This window comes from Electrophorus electricus, chromosome 16 (assembly GCF_013358815.1).
Source record: "Electrophorus electricus isolate fEleEle1 chromosome 16, fEleEle1.pri, whole genome shotgun sequence".
Taxonomy (NCBI): Eukaryota; Metazoa; Chordata; class Actinopteri; order Gymnotiformes; family Gymnotidae; genus Electrophorus; species Electrophorus electricus.
The window spans coordinates 3,173,160-3,192,500 of record NC_049550.1 but is presented as its reverse complement, the minus strand read 5'-3'; the positions used below and the strand labels follow the sequence as shown (position 1 = coordinate 3,192,500).

General features: G+C 39.5%; 1 protein-coding gene across 7 annotated transcripts in view; it reads left to right on the top strand.

Moving 5' to 3' along the window:
- Window positions 1–19,341, top strand: part of LOC113579192 (receptor tyrosine-protein kinase erbB-4-like) — a 127,796-nt gene that overhangs the window by 977 nt on the left and 107,478 nt on the right. For all 7 annotated transcript variants that reach the window (XM_035534823.1, XM_035534822.1, XM_035534821.1 and 4 more), the window contains exon 1: window positions 1–88. This exon is cut by the window's left edge and continues 977 nt beyond it. In XM_035534823.1, the coding sequence (XP_035390716.1) occupies window positions 16–88 (73 nt within the window). In that variant the 5' untranslated portion in view covers window positions 1–15. The remainder of the gene's footprint in view (window positions 89–19,341) is intronic.

Sequence of the window (19,341 nt, the reverse complement as noted above, 5' to 3'; positions counted from 1 at the left end):
CCACGTCTCATCAAAATGGAGCCAATGCGACTTCTTCGCTGCTTTCTCCTCACTGCGCTGGTTACTCGGATGAGTGTCTCCCAGTCAGGTGAGCGGCAACTCTTGTGCGCAAAGTGCCATAGTCACTTCATAGAGCTTCGCTCCTTTGTGGTTTCTGGTGGCTTTTATGGGACAGGGGAGTTTTCGTTTAGGGTCGGAGACATACTAAGTATAATGTAATATCAGATAGATAATATCAGATAGATAATAAAGATAACTGTTTTCTCAGACAATAATTAACAATAATCAATATACAATGTTCAAGTCTTGTCACATTTAGTCATGCGTTCGAGGATCAATAAATAGCCTTCGGACATTGTGGCATTGTTTCGTTAAGACTTTCGTCATTTATTTTGCAGTGAGTTTTGCCAGATTGACCCATGTATATATTTCTTTCTTTCTTTCTTTCTTTCTTTCTTTCTTTCTTTCTTTCTTTCTTTCTTTCTTTCTTTCTTTCTTTCTTACGCGTATATGATGAACGATAATATACCTTTTTTAGTATTAATACTTATATAATATCGCTTCTCCAAAGTTTTAAATACTAAATTAAAATGAAACGCTCCTATGTTAAATTTGCTTATGGCATCTCGTAACACATGAATTTCAAGCAAAGAGTGAGACGCATTTGAGCCATAACGTAGTCTGTCGTACACTTTAGGTCGAGTGTCCACACGATGGTGGTACGGCACCAAGAAATAGCTTTTTCACACTCCCCTTACTACAGTGAGAATTTCCATGGTCTCGTATACCAGCTTCACCCGTGCATGCAGACTGCGGGGCGGCGTAAAGCTTTGCCGTTCTTGGCACTACATAATCCCCATCCCGCCATCTGCCCAACAGGAAAGGCTATATAACAGTTTCATCCACACTGGATGAAAGTTAAGAATTAGCATAATATATTTATTGTTTAATAACGTGACTGTAAATGATAGTAAAACACGCAACAAAATATTCAGTCGCCTACAGATAATTTTTGTCCTCACGTCCCTCAGATCTACAATTCTCCAGATATGTATTTGATCAGTTAAATAATGTGTTCAAGACCAGTTTAGGCAAGATGAAGACCAAGACTAACAAAGCACGAGAGGACACTAAGAACATAACAGAGGTTGTTGAGTCCAAGTTCAGTTACAGACTAGAAAATTGCAAGTTCAACAGAGGACCATGAATTTGAATTCAAATTACATCTTAACTGAACATGGCTTGTAGAACATTATATCAAGATTTTATCATTTTATTTTATTATTTAGAAATTAAAAATAAATTGTGTATGAAACACAGGAGTAAAAACAAAAAAAAACAAAAATATTTGGTGGGTCTTGACAATCATTCAAACCTAAGGTCACAGTTTTTTATAGACTACACAATCTATCATCTCAGATGGTGTCAGAACGAAAGTGTGAGTCCCCAGTGTGATGGACTAACAATTCCTCCAAATTATGCCAACACTCTGAAAGTCAGTACATGGTTCTAAGTTTGACCATCACTACGTCACTACTACATCACTATAGTCAGGAGATGTCTTGCTGAAATTAACAATGATAACTCAAATACTGGAAGTCACTCAGTAGACAAGAGCTGTCAAAAAACACAGATAGCTGCACCTTAAAATCTCAACATGTTTTTTTTTTTTTTTAGCAGATTCACACTGTCCTAATGGGTTTGTATTAATTAGTGTGTTCAGCAGTCAGTTGAATGGGTTGATTCAAACTGACATTTTTTTGTTGTTGTTGTTTTTATCATTTCTCCCTCTAACTGGAGCCATATTTGTGTGAGTGACCATGCCCGGTTGAGAAGCGTGTGGTGCACATTTGACCCTGACTGTGGTGTGGCATTTAAGTTCTAAGGAGAAGAAAATTGCTGGTGGCTGACTTGAGAGAGAAATCAAATTACTGATCAGCTGCGGCTCAGACTGTGGTCATATGGAGGGTTCATACAAGCCGGGGGAATGAATATCACACAGTAATTAAGCCTGTCAGTGTTGTCACTCTTCGACCTGACTGGAAAACAAAGAGAAAAAGAAAGAAAAACCCATACATTCTGTATTTATACTTATCATGGATGTGCTAAACAACATCTCCAAATTGTTGTAAATAATGTTTTGCAAATAGATCCAGTGAGTTTGCCTTGTTTTATTCTAAATAATACATGCACAGTGGACTTATTATTTTTACTTCTTATGCTAACTTCTGCATGCTTTGTGTGTGTGCATTTTGTCACTCATTTCTGATGTGAGCATTACGTTTGGCTTAAATTGAGTTACATTTTATTACCTTTGTTTACTAAGAACTTTCTTACACCTTTTCTTAGCAAAAACCTAGTCCCACTTTGAGTAAAAAAAGAAGCACAAAGAAGATCTTAGGGTCATGATAATCCTAACCAAAGTGCTCCAAAACATTCACACGCTTGAAGCTTTTCAGAACGTTCTTTTCTGCATCTCTTTGAATGTGTCGCTGTGAAATTCATTCAGACAGGTCCACAGTGATGGGTGTTGGCTCAGAGACCCCTGTCAGCTCTCTCTAAAAATGTTACAGCCTGTGGTCAGATTTCGGTCCATCTTGCATGAGGAAAAACACCAGAGATCGCCACCATTTCCTTCACAGTTGTATGAGCAAGTGGCCACGGTAACAACACCCCTGCATCTCTGTGGTATCCTGTCGCAGACACGCTCAATCATGGCTGCTGTGAATGAGCTGCCGCATGTTTCTGACCACAGGCCAACAAGAGCCCCAACCCTCTGACTCTTCAGAGGTTTATCAAACTTGGTAAAATATGGCTGCCTCAGAGACCAGGTTTTCTCTTTCTTTCTTTTTTTTTTTGTAGCTGCTGTCAGGCACTACATCTTTCCCAGAGAGGCTTCATACAGACTTTTCTTTGTACAATCTACCTTCTCTCATAGCCAAGGCGGACTGAAAAACCAAGTGTTAGACTACAGAGACCCCCCACCCCCATACCCCCCACAAACACACACACACACATCTCCCAATAAAAAGCTTATCCAGTACCTGTAGTAATAAATATTAAGTCTCTAGCCATCATGGCAAGACCTAGTCCCTCCACTTACCCAACAGAGACATTGGTGTGGCAGAGAAAGCAGTAGGTTTCGCATTCCTCTCCCCTGGGAATTTCTATCGGCAAACAAGCAGCCATAGTGTTTCTTCCTCTTTTTTGGTGTTCCTCTCTTTAACCCCCCCCCCCCCCCCCATGTGACTACTACACAGCATGTAGATCAAGTGAGCAGTACATGGACAATACTACAAACAATGAACAATAGACTGAGCAGCATACAGTGTAATCCCTTAGACAGAGGAGTAAAAAAGGCAATTGAATACAATTGCAAGAGAGCTGTTTCCTCACAATGGACTGTGTGCTTGAGTGCTTATTAAAGTAAAAATTAAAGTATGATTTTTGTGTAAATTAAGCATGTTGAAGTTAGGCTTGACTGTAAGCACTGCAATATGATATTTACAGTGATGTGGGAAAAACAGTGATGCATAGTAGTGAAATATAGTAATGCAGGGGCTTATCCCTGTAGAGACTCTAAATCTCAACTTTGTGAGTCTGTGTGTGTGTGTGAGAGTGAGTGTTAAGGCCTTGTGTAGGTGAGGCGGAGGGCGAACGCTGCTGCCTCTCTGCAGAAATACAGCCGCAGTTTTCTAGAGTTTAAAGGCACATAAAGCTCACAGTGGAAAGGCGGGAGTGATGGTGTGTGACCTTGGCTTGCTGACTTACTGGGAAAAATAAATAAATAAACGGAAAAAAAAACCAAAAACGAGTTTCTGAAAGACCATCATACTGATGCTTTATGTGGGATGCAGGAGATGTATTGCTTTCATGATCTATTATTGGTCTGGCTAGCAGCAGAAGTTGTGGCTACACAGGAGAGGGACAGAGCTTTAACGTGAAGGGGAGAGTTGATGTGAAAGCACTATTTAGCAGCCTGGCAGGGAGTTAAACTGGTTCAGTTTAAGACCCGATCACAGTCATAATCGTGAATAACAGGTTGCTGATTGGTCCGTCAAAATTTCGTTATGTCTGACACTAACTGTGGTCTTGCAATCCAGCTCAATTCTGACAAACAAGGTTCCTTTCATCCAGCTACTTATTCCTTTGGTTGGAGACAATGGCAATGGCCTCTGTGCTTCTCTTTCCCTTCAAAGATGGATATCTTGCATGTGTAAACATGTGCCATTGAGTTTGCAGCTTGGGCTGTTCCAGGCACTTGAAGGTTTCTTGATACTCTTGCATGATGGCGCCAAGGACCACATACCTCAAATTGGAGTAATGAGAGTCAAAGCAGACAGAAAACAGTCCTAGAATAGAGGAGTGCTTTCCTCTCCCAGGTCTAAAGAGCCACACAACTGACTCTACTTATTAAAGAATTGTTCATAGCTGATGAGTTGAAACAGTTTCAACTCATCAGCCATGAACAATTATTTAATAATTGTAATAATAATAATTAATAATAATTGTTAATTAATTAATAATAATAATAATTAATAATAATTGTAATAATAATGATCAGTTGTGTGGCTCTTTAGACCTGGGATAGGAAAGCACTCCTCTGGATGTGGTTCAAGCTTGATTTGATAATGAGTGCTGCTATCACTGCTGTCACTGTGTGGACTTAAGTAACCCAAATAATTTATCATCATGTTTTCACTAACTTAAGGTTGCGTCTATCTTAGGATTTTCTTTTTTCTTTTTTGGAGGGAGGTGGTGGGTGTGTGATGACACCACACACACACACACACACACACACACACACACACACACACACACACACACACACACACACACACACAGACACACAGACACACACACACACATACACACACACACACAAACATATACCTCTTACTTACACAGCCCTGTACACCACATTAGCAACATCCTTGATGATGAATCATTCTTGCTCCTGGCAAGGTGAAGCTCTATGCTACTGATGCTAGATCATTTCCATCTGAACGAGACTGTGTGTGTGTGTGTGTGTGTGTGTGTGTGTGTGTGTGTGTGTGTGTGTGTGAGTAAGAGAAGAAGACGAATAAGTGTGGAAGTTAGAAAGAAAAAGAAAAGTTCTAACTTTAGCATTTGAATCCTAGAGGCGGTTGTGTGTGATATAAGTTTATGCTTATGTGTGTTTGTTTGTGTGTGTGTGTCTGTATGTGTAGCTGAGCTGAGTGTTGGTTCCCCTTGACTTCAGTGACCACTATCACAAAAACTTGCAGAATCCTGTCACCCCAATTAATCACCCTGGCTCTGAGGACCAGTGTATATGTGGGTGTGGAGCCAGAGAGTCAGAGAGCACACTTCTTTTGAAAGCTCCACAAGCCCGTTATACATATTTATCCCCCTTTACTTGACTGTAATGAAAAGCCTCTCATTTAAAAATATTTGAAACATTGACCTTTTTTAATTGCTCATATTGTTTAAACTGTGCAGTAACTGTGTTTTGGTAATGAGCACAGGTAGGACCATGCCACTTCACTTTCCCGTGGTTGTCATTGTCCTGAGGGTGTGGCTGGCAGGTCACCTCTTGGATCGCTCATATTCACACGCTAACACTCTACCATCTGACCTCCAATATTCACACGTTAACAGTCCACCATCTGACCTCCAATCGGTCTGTTGCCATGAGCAGAGACACGGTAAAGTCTTTGCTGGGAACACTGGGAGTGTTCTTTCCAGCCTCCTGGAGTGCAGGCCCATTTGACCACTTAGGGATAATTTTAACTCAAGAACAGTTGTGCCTTTATTATTAAAGGAACAGAAAAGTAATGACAGCATTGCTAATAAGCTGTGAAAGTTGGTAGGCTGCAGTTTGTGTCAGTTATGCTAAATAGTTATTGATAGCAATCAAATCCATCAGAGATTTTGAGTAAAGCATTCCGTCAGGGGAGTCTGGCTGACTGAAAGGGGCCATCTGGTGCAAGGAAGTGCCTATGTCACCCAACAGGGTAAATTGAGCTGTCGCAGTGGTGAAATCAAAGATGTGTTGATCTATTAAGGAAGCTCCACGCCCACTTTCCAGAAGGTATTGTAGCACAACAGTCATTATTACATGCTCAGAGTAATTGGCACCAAGATCACTCTCTCTTCCACTTTTTTATCAGGTTAAGCTACAGAGTTTTTTTCAGGTTTTTTCAGGTTTGGATCGCAAAAATCGACCAGGTCTTCAAAGGCCTTCCCAATGCCACCTGCGCTGTTAAGAGGTTTTATAACGCAGGATCAACACTGATGGAGTCATGCAGCTTACCCACGTTCTGCTCTGGCAGCCCCTATCTGTCTGCTGCCAGCTGGCTGATTTGCTCTGCTCTTATTCTTTCTGTTCCAGGGATTATTTTGCTATGAAAAATCTTGGCCAAGTCACCTAAGAAGTGTGCATAGCCAGCATGGCAAACCCACACCCATCCACTCAGCTTGGTTTGGCCACCATCTCAGCTGTGAAACAGATGATTGCTCTTGACAATTAAAGCTATCCAATTCACATTCTGACTGAATTATGAATTATGAAGCTTGTTTCAGTTTGTCTACATATCTTATGAACATTATGTGCAAATGTAATTGCTATCTTTCTGTCAGATAAGTTTTAGTCAGACTTAGATTAAGATGTAGAAGCTGAGTGAGAACTTTCTGGCTGGTGTATTGTTGACAGCAGACTCTCTCTGTCAATGTTAAAGTGGAAAATGTGTCTTGCAGTTCAAATGAACTGTCTGATTGCAGACACAAGACAGTGTTGAGGGAAGAATTCTCTGTGTTGTCCAGGTGATATGGAGGAACAGACTGCACCGCACATGCTGGTGACCCTCACAGTGGCTAGTGCTTGGCTAATGGTGAAGCAGTCAAAGGTTTGGCTCTTCAGCAGCAATTCCTCCAGGAAGGTGAGAGGGGAGCCCAATGATGCAGGATGAGTAATTCAATCTGCTTTGGAGAAAAGGAATTGAAAATCCTGTTCTGAAGAGAATATTTCCACCATAGCCTAACAGATGTGTGTTCAGAGTGCACAAGTTCCAATATGACTATTTGGAAAAAAGAAAAAAAAAAAGAAAAAAAACTGTTAGATATTTTAATAGGAGAGAATTTGGGGAAAAAAAGCGCTCGTCCACTGAGGTTGAAAATCCCTGTCGACATTGTGCCTTTTGATGCTCTTCTCAAGCTACTTGTAAATTGTTTATGCTGTATGAGAATATAGATTAGGGTTGTGAGGTCTATATTAATTAATTTAAATTAAAATATATCAATATATTTATAATTATATTGCTTACATTGTGCATAGATAAATAAATAAATTGCCTGAAAGGATTTCAAAAGTAGAGTAATTCAAAATAGGCCAAATTTAGTCAAATAAATCAATTAATGAATCAATAAATCACAGAAATGTTTAAAGTGCTGTAAAAAAAAAAAAAGAAAAAAAAGTGGGGTATAATATTCATAATTAGGCCAATTAGTCAGGGTTTAAAACCTTTAAGAGAATTATGCTTCGTAGGGGTGGAGTTAACTTGTATCTCACTATTCACTGCTGGGCTCATTATGAATGGGCTTAAGAACAATTCACCTGTTTTAACATTTCCGTCTCTGTTTTGCTTATTGCTAAGCATGCACCTGACAAGCCACCATTCATTGAAGAACAGGCTGCCACTGTTTCCTGATTGCAGTGCTTGGCCTCACACCCTCTCACATAAACAAAACACCCGCACTCACTCACACGCATGCACGCACGCACGCACGCACGCACGCACGCACACACACACACACACACACACACACACACACACACACACACACACACAAACAAACAAAACACTCACTCACTCGTTACTCACCCTGGCTCACAGTGTTTTCACTTCCTGGCCAGTTACCACTAACCCAGTGATTAAATGGGGATGGTGGCCTGGTAGCACCGTGTGGCATTTTCTTGATTGGCGGCTCAGTCAGAGGCGTCCACGCTGTATGTCATAACAGGAAGCAATGGACCCCGCTGTGCGGTAAATGAAAGTGTACAGTTGGTCGTGAAATTTCATTCATCATCTAAAGTTCAGCCAGGTTTGATAAATGACCCAGAAGCTGAGCTGCTCTCTGTTACACACACAGACACACACACACACACACACACACACACACACACATGGACACTCCTCAGTTTTGATAAATGACCCACTGTTCCCCTGTTCATACAAGCATGTTTGGACAGTAATTGTGAGGTGGCGCTTCCCCCCTACCTGTGGTTTACATGGCTCCATAGATTCATTTAGCTCTAAGGTTCATCTGTGTTTCACTGTTGCTTGTTTCTGAATGTTTGCTCTGCCCTGACATACTGGACTTTCTTCATTCTTAAGAATGCTGAATTTGGTCAGCATTCATGTTTGGACACTAAGCTCATGGCTTGTCTTTGTAGTTTTGGTGCTCCCTGGCCTGGGAAGATGCAGTCATATTGAAAAATATGATTGGCTAAACATTTCATCTGCATTTTGCTATTTGTTTTAAGTGTAGCCAAGAATCATACCAGCTGATGAGGTCATCGTCACTTACTTCTTCTTGTGCTATAGGGCTTCTAGACTAATCTGGATTTACCTCAGATCAATAAGTTCATTTTCTAGAAATACATCTGTACATATCTAAAGGAATGAACTCCTTGCTCAGTGGGCTGAATAAGGTGTGTCATAAAATAAATATCATACATATGTTACAGTTATGATGTTTCACACAATACAACCAGACAAGTTATAAAGGGGAGGAAAAAATGTCAACAAATTTGTAAAAAAAAATTTAGGCAGCATGAAAGCCTTTTCAGAGCAAAATGAGAATGTCATACTGAGATCACCATTTTACAGCATAGCAATTGTGTGAGGTTCCTTTCAAGCAGCAGTGAATGAATACTGCTACCACTACTATAACTAGCAATTCATAGAAATCTCCACCAGAAAGTTCTCACAAAAAATATTCTATATCTAACAAAATGCATGAGTTTTATTTTTAAGTGAAAGGAAAGCAAGAAATATGAGCTTTAACTATCACCACCCACTCGACTCACCTCAGCATGGAAAGGATCTCAGTAGATCCAAATCACCTTCAATCCATGTTTTTTTGCGTTTAAGTGTAAATTTCAGATGTATTAATAAAAGGTGACAGATGGAAGGCTTTAGATTTGTTCTCTTTTGCATTTCCCACAAAGGAATTATTTGTGGTGGGTGAGCACTATTCTTCTGTGACCCTGAGCGCCCTGCATTTCACCTTTGCTTGTAATTGTGTTAACCTCAATTGAATCCCAGGCAGCGAGAGCATTTTGAGCGTGTGGAAAGACACATTAGCCTTCAGAGAGAAACCATGGGGTGCTCACGACCTCCACAGGAAATGAAGCCTAGCTATTTTCCCTCCAACATCCTCCCCCAACCCCAGGGATGAAGGACAAAAAGAGTGAAGATGTTATAGTGCCCCATAAATCCATAGATGCAACCCTGCATGTCACAGGCTGCTTTCACGGTTGGAATTGAAGTAAGTTTAGCCGTACTGGGAGGCTGGGAAAATGGCATCATTTTTTGTCAAGTAAAAGCACTAAAGTGGATGTATAAATCATAGAAAATGCAAGGAGAGAGGACTTTGCTCTAACAATATGATCTTTTTGACTCTAAGTAGAATTCAAGATCCAGAGCAGTCACCCACGATTTATGTAGTGTCATTGAATGGGACACAGGCAATTTGGGGAAAGGTAGCGTGCTTTGCCCAACAAATGAAATAATCATTGAGATGTGTTGGGCTGGGATATACCGTTGCCTGTGTTATCTTGCAACCCAGAAGCTTCTAGCTGTGTGACATACTTCCATGGGACCCTATATACCGTCCAGAGTTCCAGAGTTCCTTTCCTTGTACCTGTCTGAATGTGAACACCCATAGTTCCAAAGTTCCTTTCCTTACACCTGTCTGACTGTGAACACCCAGTGGTGTAAACAAACTGGCAGGTATCGGTCTGTCTCCCCCAGTCCACTGTCTGATTGACGGTGTTGTTTATATTGTTGCATCCGTACAGAAGAATGCAAATCTTTGCTCAAGAGTAACTAATTTATTCAACAGCATTGGTTTGAGAAAGATAGTAAACCTAATGGGGAAAATGGGGGGACGTAAGCAAAAATAACACACAACCCAAAGACGACAGGAAAGGTCCAATCACTAAGACACATCTAACTGCATAAAACACAAACAAAATTCAACTTTAAATGAACAACACTAAAATATTACATTTTTAGCTAAATAAGTGCTGTGAAGAGGTGCACAACACTAAAATATTACATTTTTAGCTAAATAAGTGCTGTGCAGAGGCATTCTGGGAGTCCTCACCATGCTTTTCTCTGCTCTCCTAATGGCCCATCCCTACAGCCCAATGCTGGGTGCCACAATAATGTAGCATGTTCATATCGGCTAATCTGAGTATAGTCCAGGCTGAGTTAAGTCTCCGGAAAATAAGGTCTGGCAGACATTTCAGTAAAGTGTTTGCTTCTCTCTAACTGTGGTCCTTCTAACTCATGCCACATACATACATACAAACAAACACTCAAATGCAACTAGTTCTTTATTTTTTTCTTTCTTTTTTCTTTCTGGCTTTTGTTTGAGCTGTTTGCCCAATATGATCCCTGTGATGTATATCACTTTATTAAGACCGCATTGACGGATGTGTTCATTACAGTTATCGACTGTTGCATCATTCAGCACTTGCCTAATTAGCATCAATATTGCTGCATAATCATCTCTTTGAACACTTTATGTGAATTGATCTCCTGGTCAGTGGGTTATATTGATAGACGGGTCATGTGGTCGTTTTTACCTTGGTTCAATAGCAATTAGATGGGACCCCAAGAGTTTTCATCTTTTGACCTTTCGCTCTCCACATCCTTCTTGATCTGTCCCTCTCTTTTGCTCTCCCACTCATGCTCTTCTCTCTCACCTCAGCACATTTATTTGGCTTCATGCTGATACTGGATTAACTGTGTTTTTCAATCCAGTCCACCCCTCGTACTTAATAAAGTCATGAGAGAAGGGGCCCAGTTTTATGGTGTCAGACTGCCCCTTGCTTGCAGGGCATTGAATTGACCTTTACTGTTTATTATGACCACCCAGATGTATTCATAGATGTAAATCTCTTCTCTTCTCTTCTCTTCTCTTCTCTTCTCTTCTCTTCTCTTCTCTTCTCTTCTCTTCTCTTCTCTTCTCTTCTCTCCTCTTCTCTTCTCTTCTCTTCTCTTCTCTATGTGGTTTCTCAGTATGTGTGGGTGGCTGTACACATCATCTTCAGGATTTATGAAAGCAATAATTAAAAGCAATAATGGAGGCTCAGTGGCTTCTGCACTACACATCTTAAGCAGACTCTCTCTAACATTTGTTAGAGTACACCAAGTGTACTCTGTACCTTCATCTGTTCATTAGTATGAATGCCTTATTATCACCAGTTTCACTCCTTACTGTCAACACAGAGACTCCCTCTCTTTCTTGCGATCGGTCTGATTATCTTTGTCGTCTTTCTCTCCATTTCTAAATGTATGCCACCTTATTTTCTGTCTCTGCTGTAGCAAACAGCTCTAGTTATTGTTATTTAATCTTAGGCCTGTGCACTTCTGTGTCTTTATTGTTTTCACGTTACATTGGTTTACTAGTGAATAGCTGCTGACATCTTTATTAAAGGAGAGATGTGGAAGATTAATGTGACTAATATATATATATATATATATATATATATATATATATATATATATATATATATATATATATATATATATATATATATATATATATATATATATATATAAATAAAATTTTAGTTTTTTACATTTTTACTTTTTTTTTTTTTGCTATTGTTTGTTATGAGTACCATGAGTGGGCAAACTGAATGGTTAAGAGCGATTAAGCTTACTAAGATGTTGGCTTGCAGGAAGGTTTATTATAACCTGGAAATTCTAAATTGTCCTGTTTGAATGTGAATGTGTGCATGTATGTCCAGTGATGGTTGGTGCTCTGTCCTGGTCTTAACTTGCTCCCCTTCCCCTGTACTCAGTGCAGTCCCTCAGGGGGCTGTGGTTTCCAATGGAGAGTACACTGTACACAAATTGGCTGTCATTTTTTATCGGTGTGTGAGTGTTTGTAAAAGCTGATGTCTGTAAAGCATCCTTGAGTCTGAGAAAGATGCTATATAAATGTAAATAATAGTAATAATATGCTTCTCCCACAGGCTCAACTTATGACCTTTCAGTCCCTACTGTAGTCTTCCTTCCATTCCCTTGACTTTTCTGTCTCTGCTCTTGAAGTCCCCCCATACACATCTCTATTACTAATAATCTACCAGCCATTACATCACTTTCCAACATTATCACCTATAAAAAGGCACAGATAATAGATAATACATTTAGACATAATATTTTACCAAGCTGGTCTTCTCTATTTATATCACTCTGCATGTGGCTGCATTTTGCTTGTTTGCAGAAGACTTTAGAAGACAACACATTTTTATCACATTTTTCTCTTTCATTCCTTTCACCCAGTTTCATGCATCCCTGGCACAGGGCCCCAAGCTGGAACTTCACTGGACATTGAGTTTCTTCCATCTTCAGTGTGTCATTGACTTGGTGTAATGCCATTGGTATCATCCATATTTTTGTTTTGCATCATCCTTCTTCCACGATTTTGTTGTGCTTTTTGAAGATGTCCCTCTCACTCTCTGCTGTCTCTGTTGCATCCACGTCTATGCTGTGGGTTTCGCTTTTTCTCTCTCTTCTTGGTAAATTGCCATTGTTGGCTGCATTTTTGTGTTGGTAATTTGGTTGGTTCAGCTCCAACACTGTTATGATGTGGCAGATCTAGACCGTTTGAACTTTGGGGGCCCAGCTGAGACCAGTGGCTCCATTACAGGGGCCTGTTCATTTATACCTTTCTGCCTAACTTTTCTCCAATTATGTATTAATCAGTGCATTGTGAGGATTCAGTGTTCTATAACATTCAACATTTCATTTTATTTTGTTTTATTGTATTTTATTTTATTTATTATGCTAGCCTATTTGACTGTTAGAATAAAGACCTACTGATGTGAAGTAGTCTATTTTTTTCTAGCAAAAATATTTTTAACAAAGTTGAATAGTCAATGCATTTGTAAGGTATTTCTATATTCTTATATTTTTCTTCTTTTATAAATGTGTTGCAGAAATTTCATCATGTTTTTAGTATCATCAACTAAACAAAATAATCAAAACTATAAACACGCAGGCTTTTAAGTGATGAAAGCTAGCTGGCTAATAGTTTGTGGTTCTTCTCAGATGTAAACAGACATTTACCTGACACTTTTATTCAAAGTGACTTAAAATTATGACTGAGTGCAATTTGAGAGTTAAGGGTTTTGCTCAGAGACCCAACAGTGGAAACTTGGCAGTGGTGGGGCTTGAACCAGCAACCTTTTGATTACTCCATGTATTTCTTCTAAAAAAAATCTACATTTTTATAGTCAATGTCTTGCTTTTCATAGCCAATCTGCTTCAGGAATGCAGTGCTAGACATTATTGGCAAAAAATAATTTGCCCAAATGGATGGCTTATCAAGGGGGCAGTTCACTGTGTGTAATACATCAAAACACACTTGCCAGATGTGCTGTGTAAGTCTACAACTTGGGGCTTGATCAATAAGTGTATAATAGCCAATTCTTATTTGTTTTATGACCTTTAGGTGGCACTATTGTTTTTAGGTCCACAGAAGTCCAAAATAATATATTTCAAGGCATTTATTAACAGAAAATAAGATGATTTTTTATTTTTTGACATTTTTTATTAGAGACAGGCAGGGCTTAGCCCCACAAGTCCATTTATAACAGCCACCCCTGCTGTTCCATCTTTCTGATTTTTGATCAGGGACTTATTTATTAGTACCCTTATGACTTATATTCTCATTGATTACAAAATGCTGTGTTAACCGTTAACTTTCTCACCTTTAATTGCTGCTTGATTTGAGTCCTTTCTACACTTTCTACACATTTCTAACACTCAGTTTTAGTGTCACTTACCTCATGTGCAGTCATGGCAATAAACAATAAAACACCTATCTTGGGAATATGAGGTTTTTTTTTTTTAAATACATTTTATGGCCACTTATAAATAGCTTCAGGATTACACAGGTTAGAATGGTCCAATAGTTTCTCAGGGGGATGACTAATTTCACAGTATTTGTTCAGATATTGGATTATGTATTGGTCTGCAAATGTTACCAATCAAACCTTGACAATATGAAAAATATATAACACAGTATGAAGTTATGAAGACAAACCTACATCTACCACACATGTAAAGGCATTCTTTTTTCATTCTTGGTATTTTTACTTTTCATTTTTTAATTTTTTGTTCTTTGTGATCATTCTCATAGTGATTAAATTAAATGAAATCCTTATAAACCTATAATTCTGCATTTGCATTACGTTTCATTGCTACCTCCAACACTATGTAACAATATAAACAACAATGCCATTCCTTAGGATACCAAGATGAAGCAGGCACAAAGCTTGTGTATAGTTTACTTGTCAATGACAAGCTATATGGTGAGTGATTACATTTGGTACACAGCATTATTTTGCTTGATAAACACTTGATAAAATCACATGAACTTATACACATAGGTGCAGCACAATGACAACTTTATTGGGTTTAACATCTGCTAGTTTAAAATCACATTACACTTATCTGCAGGCTGCAGGCCTTTCCAGGCATGGCCCAGGCTAAGATTGCTTGCAACCAAACATTTATATATTCCTGCTCCTGTGGAGCAATGTCTACATTTTTTTCACACACTACTAGTCCTGAGGTTTGATTGGCTGGCATCCATCTTCCTTTGATCCCTGACCCTGTTAAATGTGAAATGAAATCACCCAGAATTCACTAGTGAGCCTAGTTTTGGGAATGTCCGATTTAGACAGATTACTGGGATCCTCTTCCTGCAGCATCTGATTGTCACTGCTGTGCTGGATTATGGTAGTGTAACAATGCCCACGATTAATGGTGGTTCCTAGCAAAAAAAATAAAATAAATGAAAGAAAGAAAAAGGGGGATCAGCCAGCCAGGTAGAACCTACTAGTCACTGCTTCGCATTTGGTTTTATATATAACAAAATTAATATACATCATTCTACTCCCAGGATAGCCAGAAAAGTTAACCTCATAGGACCCACACCAAAAATTTGTCCCCAATCCCGCGTTCAAACCAGTGCAGAGCTGATGCCAAACAAAAAACAAAACTGAATGGCTCTCACCAGATTCGATGGTAGCTGGTTACTATCCTTACATGTCTCATACTCAACAGTTATGGCAGTTTCTTGGTGATTGCCAGACAGATTGTCAACTGTGAGTTGTATACAGTGTAATCCCTTGTAGACTTGCTACAAAGTCTCACTGTGATAACCATGCATGTCAAAAACCAGTGAGAGCACCCAACACACATAAAAACCCTTATTGATCATTGAACTCCAAGGTTCCTAAATAAAAGGTTCTATCAGGGCATAAAACACGTCACATTTGCCCATTCCCTCCAACATACTATCTTCCTACGCATCTCTCTTAAAAACCAAAAGGTAAAAAGGACCACCATGTCTGTTACAGTGGAAACAACAATGAAGCAAGGCCACCATGTCTGTTACAGTGGAAACACCAAAGGAACAAGGCCACCATGTCTGTTAAATGGAAACACCAAAGGAACAAGGTCAACATTGTATGTTACAGTGGAAACACAAATGAAACATAGCCACCATGTCTGTTACAGTGGAGCACAAAAGGAACAAGGCCACCATGTCTGTTACAGTGGAAACACAGATGAAGCAAGGAAAGAGCAGCCTCATATATCTCAGTAATTAAGAATGATAATTGATGTCATGTAATTAACTTTTTTTTTTGTCACCATGCGTCTTTGCTTACTTGGGCAATTTTAAAAGCACTATAGGCACACAGCCTGAGTCTCATCTTTATGCTTTATGCTTTTTTTTCTATATACTTTTTTCCCCCCCGAATGTTTCTTTTTGTGTGTAAGTAAAATCTGAAACCGTTTATATAATACAACAGTGGTTTTTAGGGAATTTGTTGAATATTTGTGTCACCTTCACCACTGCAAGTAAGTCACACTTGAGTGTCCCCCCAGCTGTCAGAAACACTTTATGTAGATACATTTCTGGCATCTGTTTCTCTTAAGGGGACATGAGTGAGTAGACTTTGAAACTGAAATTCACCTACTGAGAAGTCTGATAGCAGGAACATGATGAGAGTAGTGTCTGCATAGTTGCGGCACTTATGTGAAGATGTGAAACCATCTAGACTGATGTCTCTCTCTCTCTCTCTCTCTCTCTCTCTCTCTCTCTCTCTGTCTCTCTCGCTCTCTCTCTTACACACACACACACACGTTCACACATGGTGTGATCTTATCTACAGCTATTCATGTCTGTGTCCTGGCATGTTTGGAATCCACAGTGCAGCTTCGAGCCAGCACTGTAATAGCTTGCTATAATGAGATTCACTGGAGAAATTCTCAGCTGGTTGCCCTTCAGAAACCCAGCGCCCCAACAGGGTGTCTTTTTTCTCCAGTCCGTAAGGTGCACTCTCTTCCCAGCTCCTCACCTGAGTGTCATTTTCATCCCGCCTTTAACTCTCAGCTGATGGACATGATGTTTCATCAGTAGAGGTGGAGAGTTCTGCTGGTACCAGCCATTCTGGCATTCAGTCTTTTTTTTTTTGCTGATTTGCATGCCGGATCCACAACCCAAGTCAGTTCTCAGGTGAGGAGATGCATCTGAATGTTCAGCTCACCTGAAATGGCTCTGTTTGGGGACTGGAATTCAAAACAAACATGAGCTGGTAGGGGTCCTGTGGACCAGGCCAAGAACATTACAGTAGGTGTAAGTGACATTCAGGCCATACACCCCATCAGCTTTCATAAGCAGCTGCTCAGAGTCCTTGGCACAGCCATGTGACCCAAAACCTGAGCCATGTAGCCCCAGAAGAAAACAGGGGAGCAGAAAGCTATCAAAATCACTTTAGCAAATCTATCAGCTACCCTCCCTCAATTTAATGTTCTCATGTGACTCTTCAAAACTTTTGAGACATGGTTGGAGATAGTTATCTTTGTTCAAGTTTTTTTTTTTTTTTTTTCCTGTGCAAATGTGAGGCTCCTTGTAAGTCCTTGTAAGTAAGATCCTCTTAGGGAATCCTGACAATGCTGCTTAAAACATCATGTGGTCTTTATACACTTGGGGCTGGTTGAAGATATGCCTCATTAATTTCTAGTGTGCCTAATTAAGATGAGCACATCCTGAAATTGCATATAATTTTTTTAAATGTTTTCTTTTAAAATGTTGCAAATAGGTTGTACTGAAACAGCATGCAGCATACTTGACATGATATCACCACCTTACCCCACCATGCATCTTTTTTACAAACACAAAGGATAAATAAACACAGGTTGGTTGCTTATATATTATCTACTCCAAATGACAATTATTAACTAAAACATACCTGTTGGACCAGATACAATTGTCTTTCAAATCTTATCTTTATTGAAACTGACTCATATAACTGTACCTTTATATAAAATATAATAATTTATAAAACAGCATTTTGCAGTAGAGCTGTTGGTTGGTTTGCAGGGAATATAGGTTTCCATCTGTTCACATAGGCAAGTATCTGTGATATTCTATATGCAGGTACTCTATTAATAGGCCCCCATTTGATTCGGAAGGCAGGCAAGTGGTTTGGTTATTTTTTACTTGCCTGTCTGCATTTGTAGTTGGTTATGTCCAAGGCCTGTCCTGTTAGATGTTCAGTGGCTGCATGTAAACAGGTTATACCTATATGCCTTTGCTAATATACACAACCTGGGCAATTCTCCTTCCATTAATATGAAGGGAAAAAATAGGTTTTTCATAAACAGTGAACAGCAATTTACCACTGTGCTGCTCTGCTTTGCTCTGCCATATGACAGTGTTACATTTATATGAAGAAATGTGGCCTAATTTGAGGCTTTTCATCTTTGTTTCAGGCTAAATTAATTTAGAAATCACAATATTGTCAGGAATTATATTTTCTTTTCTTTTTATTTGTGTTATTTGAAATTATTTTTATTATTATTTTATTTATTTATTTATTTTTCTGATCAGCCATAATGGAGGTATTTGTTTTATGTTAGTTTATTAGTTGTTTTGTGAATATGTAACCCACGCATATGCACAGAAGTGCCAGATTTCATGTGGTCCAGCACAATACCAGTTCTGACCTTTTGACCCAAGGTCAGATTTCAGCCTCATTAGCTGTCTTTGCTGATTTAATATATGCTATGAAATGTGGAAAGACCATTGAAACAATGGATGACCTTAGATCCTTGGCCTAGGAACAAGCTTAGTCCGTTTTTTGAGACCAATACCAATATCCTGTCTTTGGACCACTCCACAATGGACTACTGACAGCATTACTGACTTAGTGAATGTATACAGCCACAGTCAGCCCTTGTCTTGGTTGGAGGAAATGTCAATTTCACAGATGAGGACTTTTGAACACTTTATGAACACTGCCTTACAACGGAAGCTGATTTTGGTCTGTTGTCTAAAATCCCATAGACAAGCTAAATCTGGAAAGGTTTCCATTGAAAAAAACTTGATCACTAGGGTGTCTCCTGGGATGACCTCTGGGATGCAAGGCTGGCTTATCAGGGTGACAGTGGTGGAATTCAGACACCAAACCAGGGTCCAAGACATACTGGACAGAAATCCAGCTACTCTGATCAAGAACCAACCCCTCCCAGTCAAACAGGTATTGGTATTATTCCTCTGGAAGTCCAGGAACTTACAGACAGTGTGCCCTTGATGCACACTAGGGTTAGGGTTAGGGTTTGGGATAGTGATGGCTCATTGTTGGGCATAGCCTTAGAAAGATTATGAGATACAGTGATGACTGAGCAAATCAAATGTGCACATCATCTCTTTAAGTTTCTAAAGAACTTTAAAGGGTCCCTTGTGGACAACATGTCACTTCTGTCTCCTTTGTACCCACTCATAGAGCTGGTGGGTGCTCTCCCAGACCTCCTTGCTCCACTTGTCTACTGAGAGCACCTATGACAGCATAGTGGTCCATGGCATTAGACCGGGTTGGTAGCCCAGCATACACTCAAATGGCAGAACTGGCAGAGAATTCTGGTCCATGTCCACCCAGGGGGAAATGGGCTGAATCGAATAGGTTGCCAAGGCAATACACACTTAAGAACATTCCCAATTCCTGATTAAAATGTTCACACTGTCTGTTGGATTGGGTGTGTT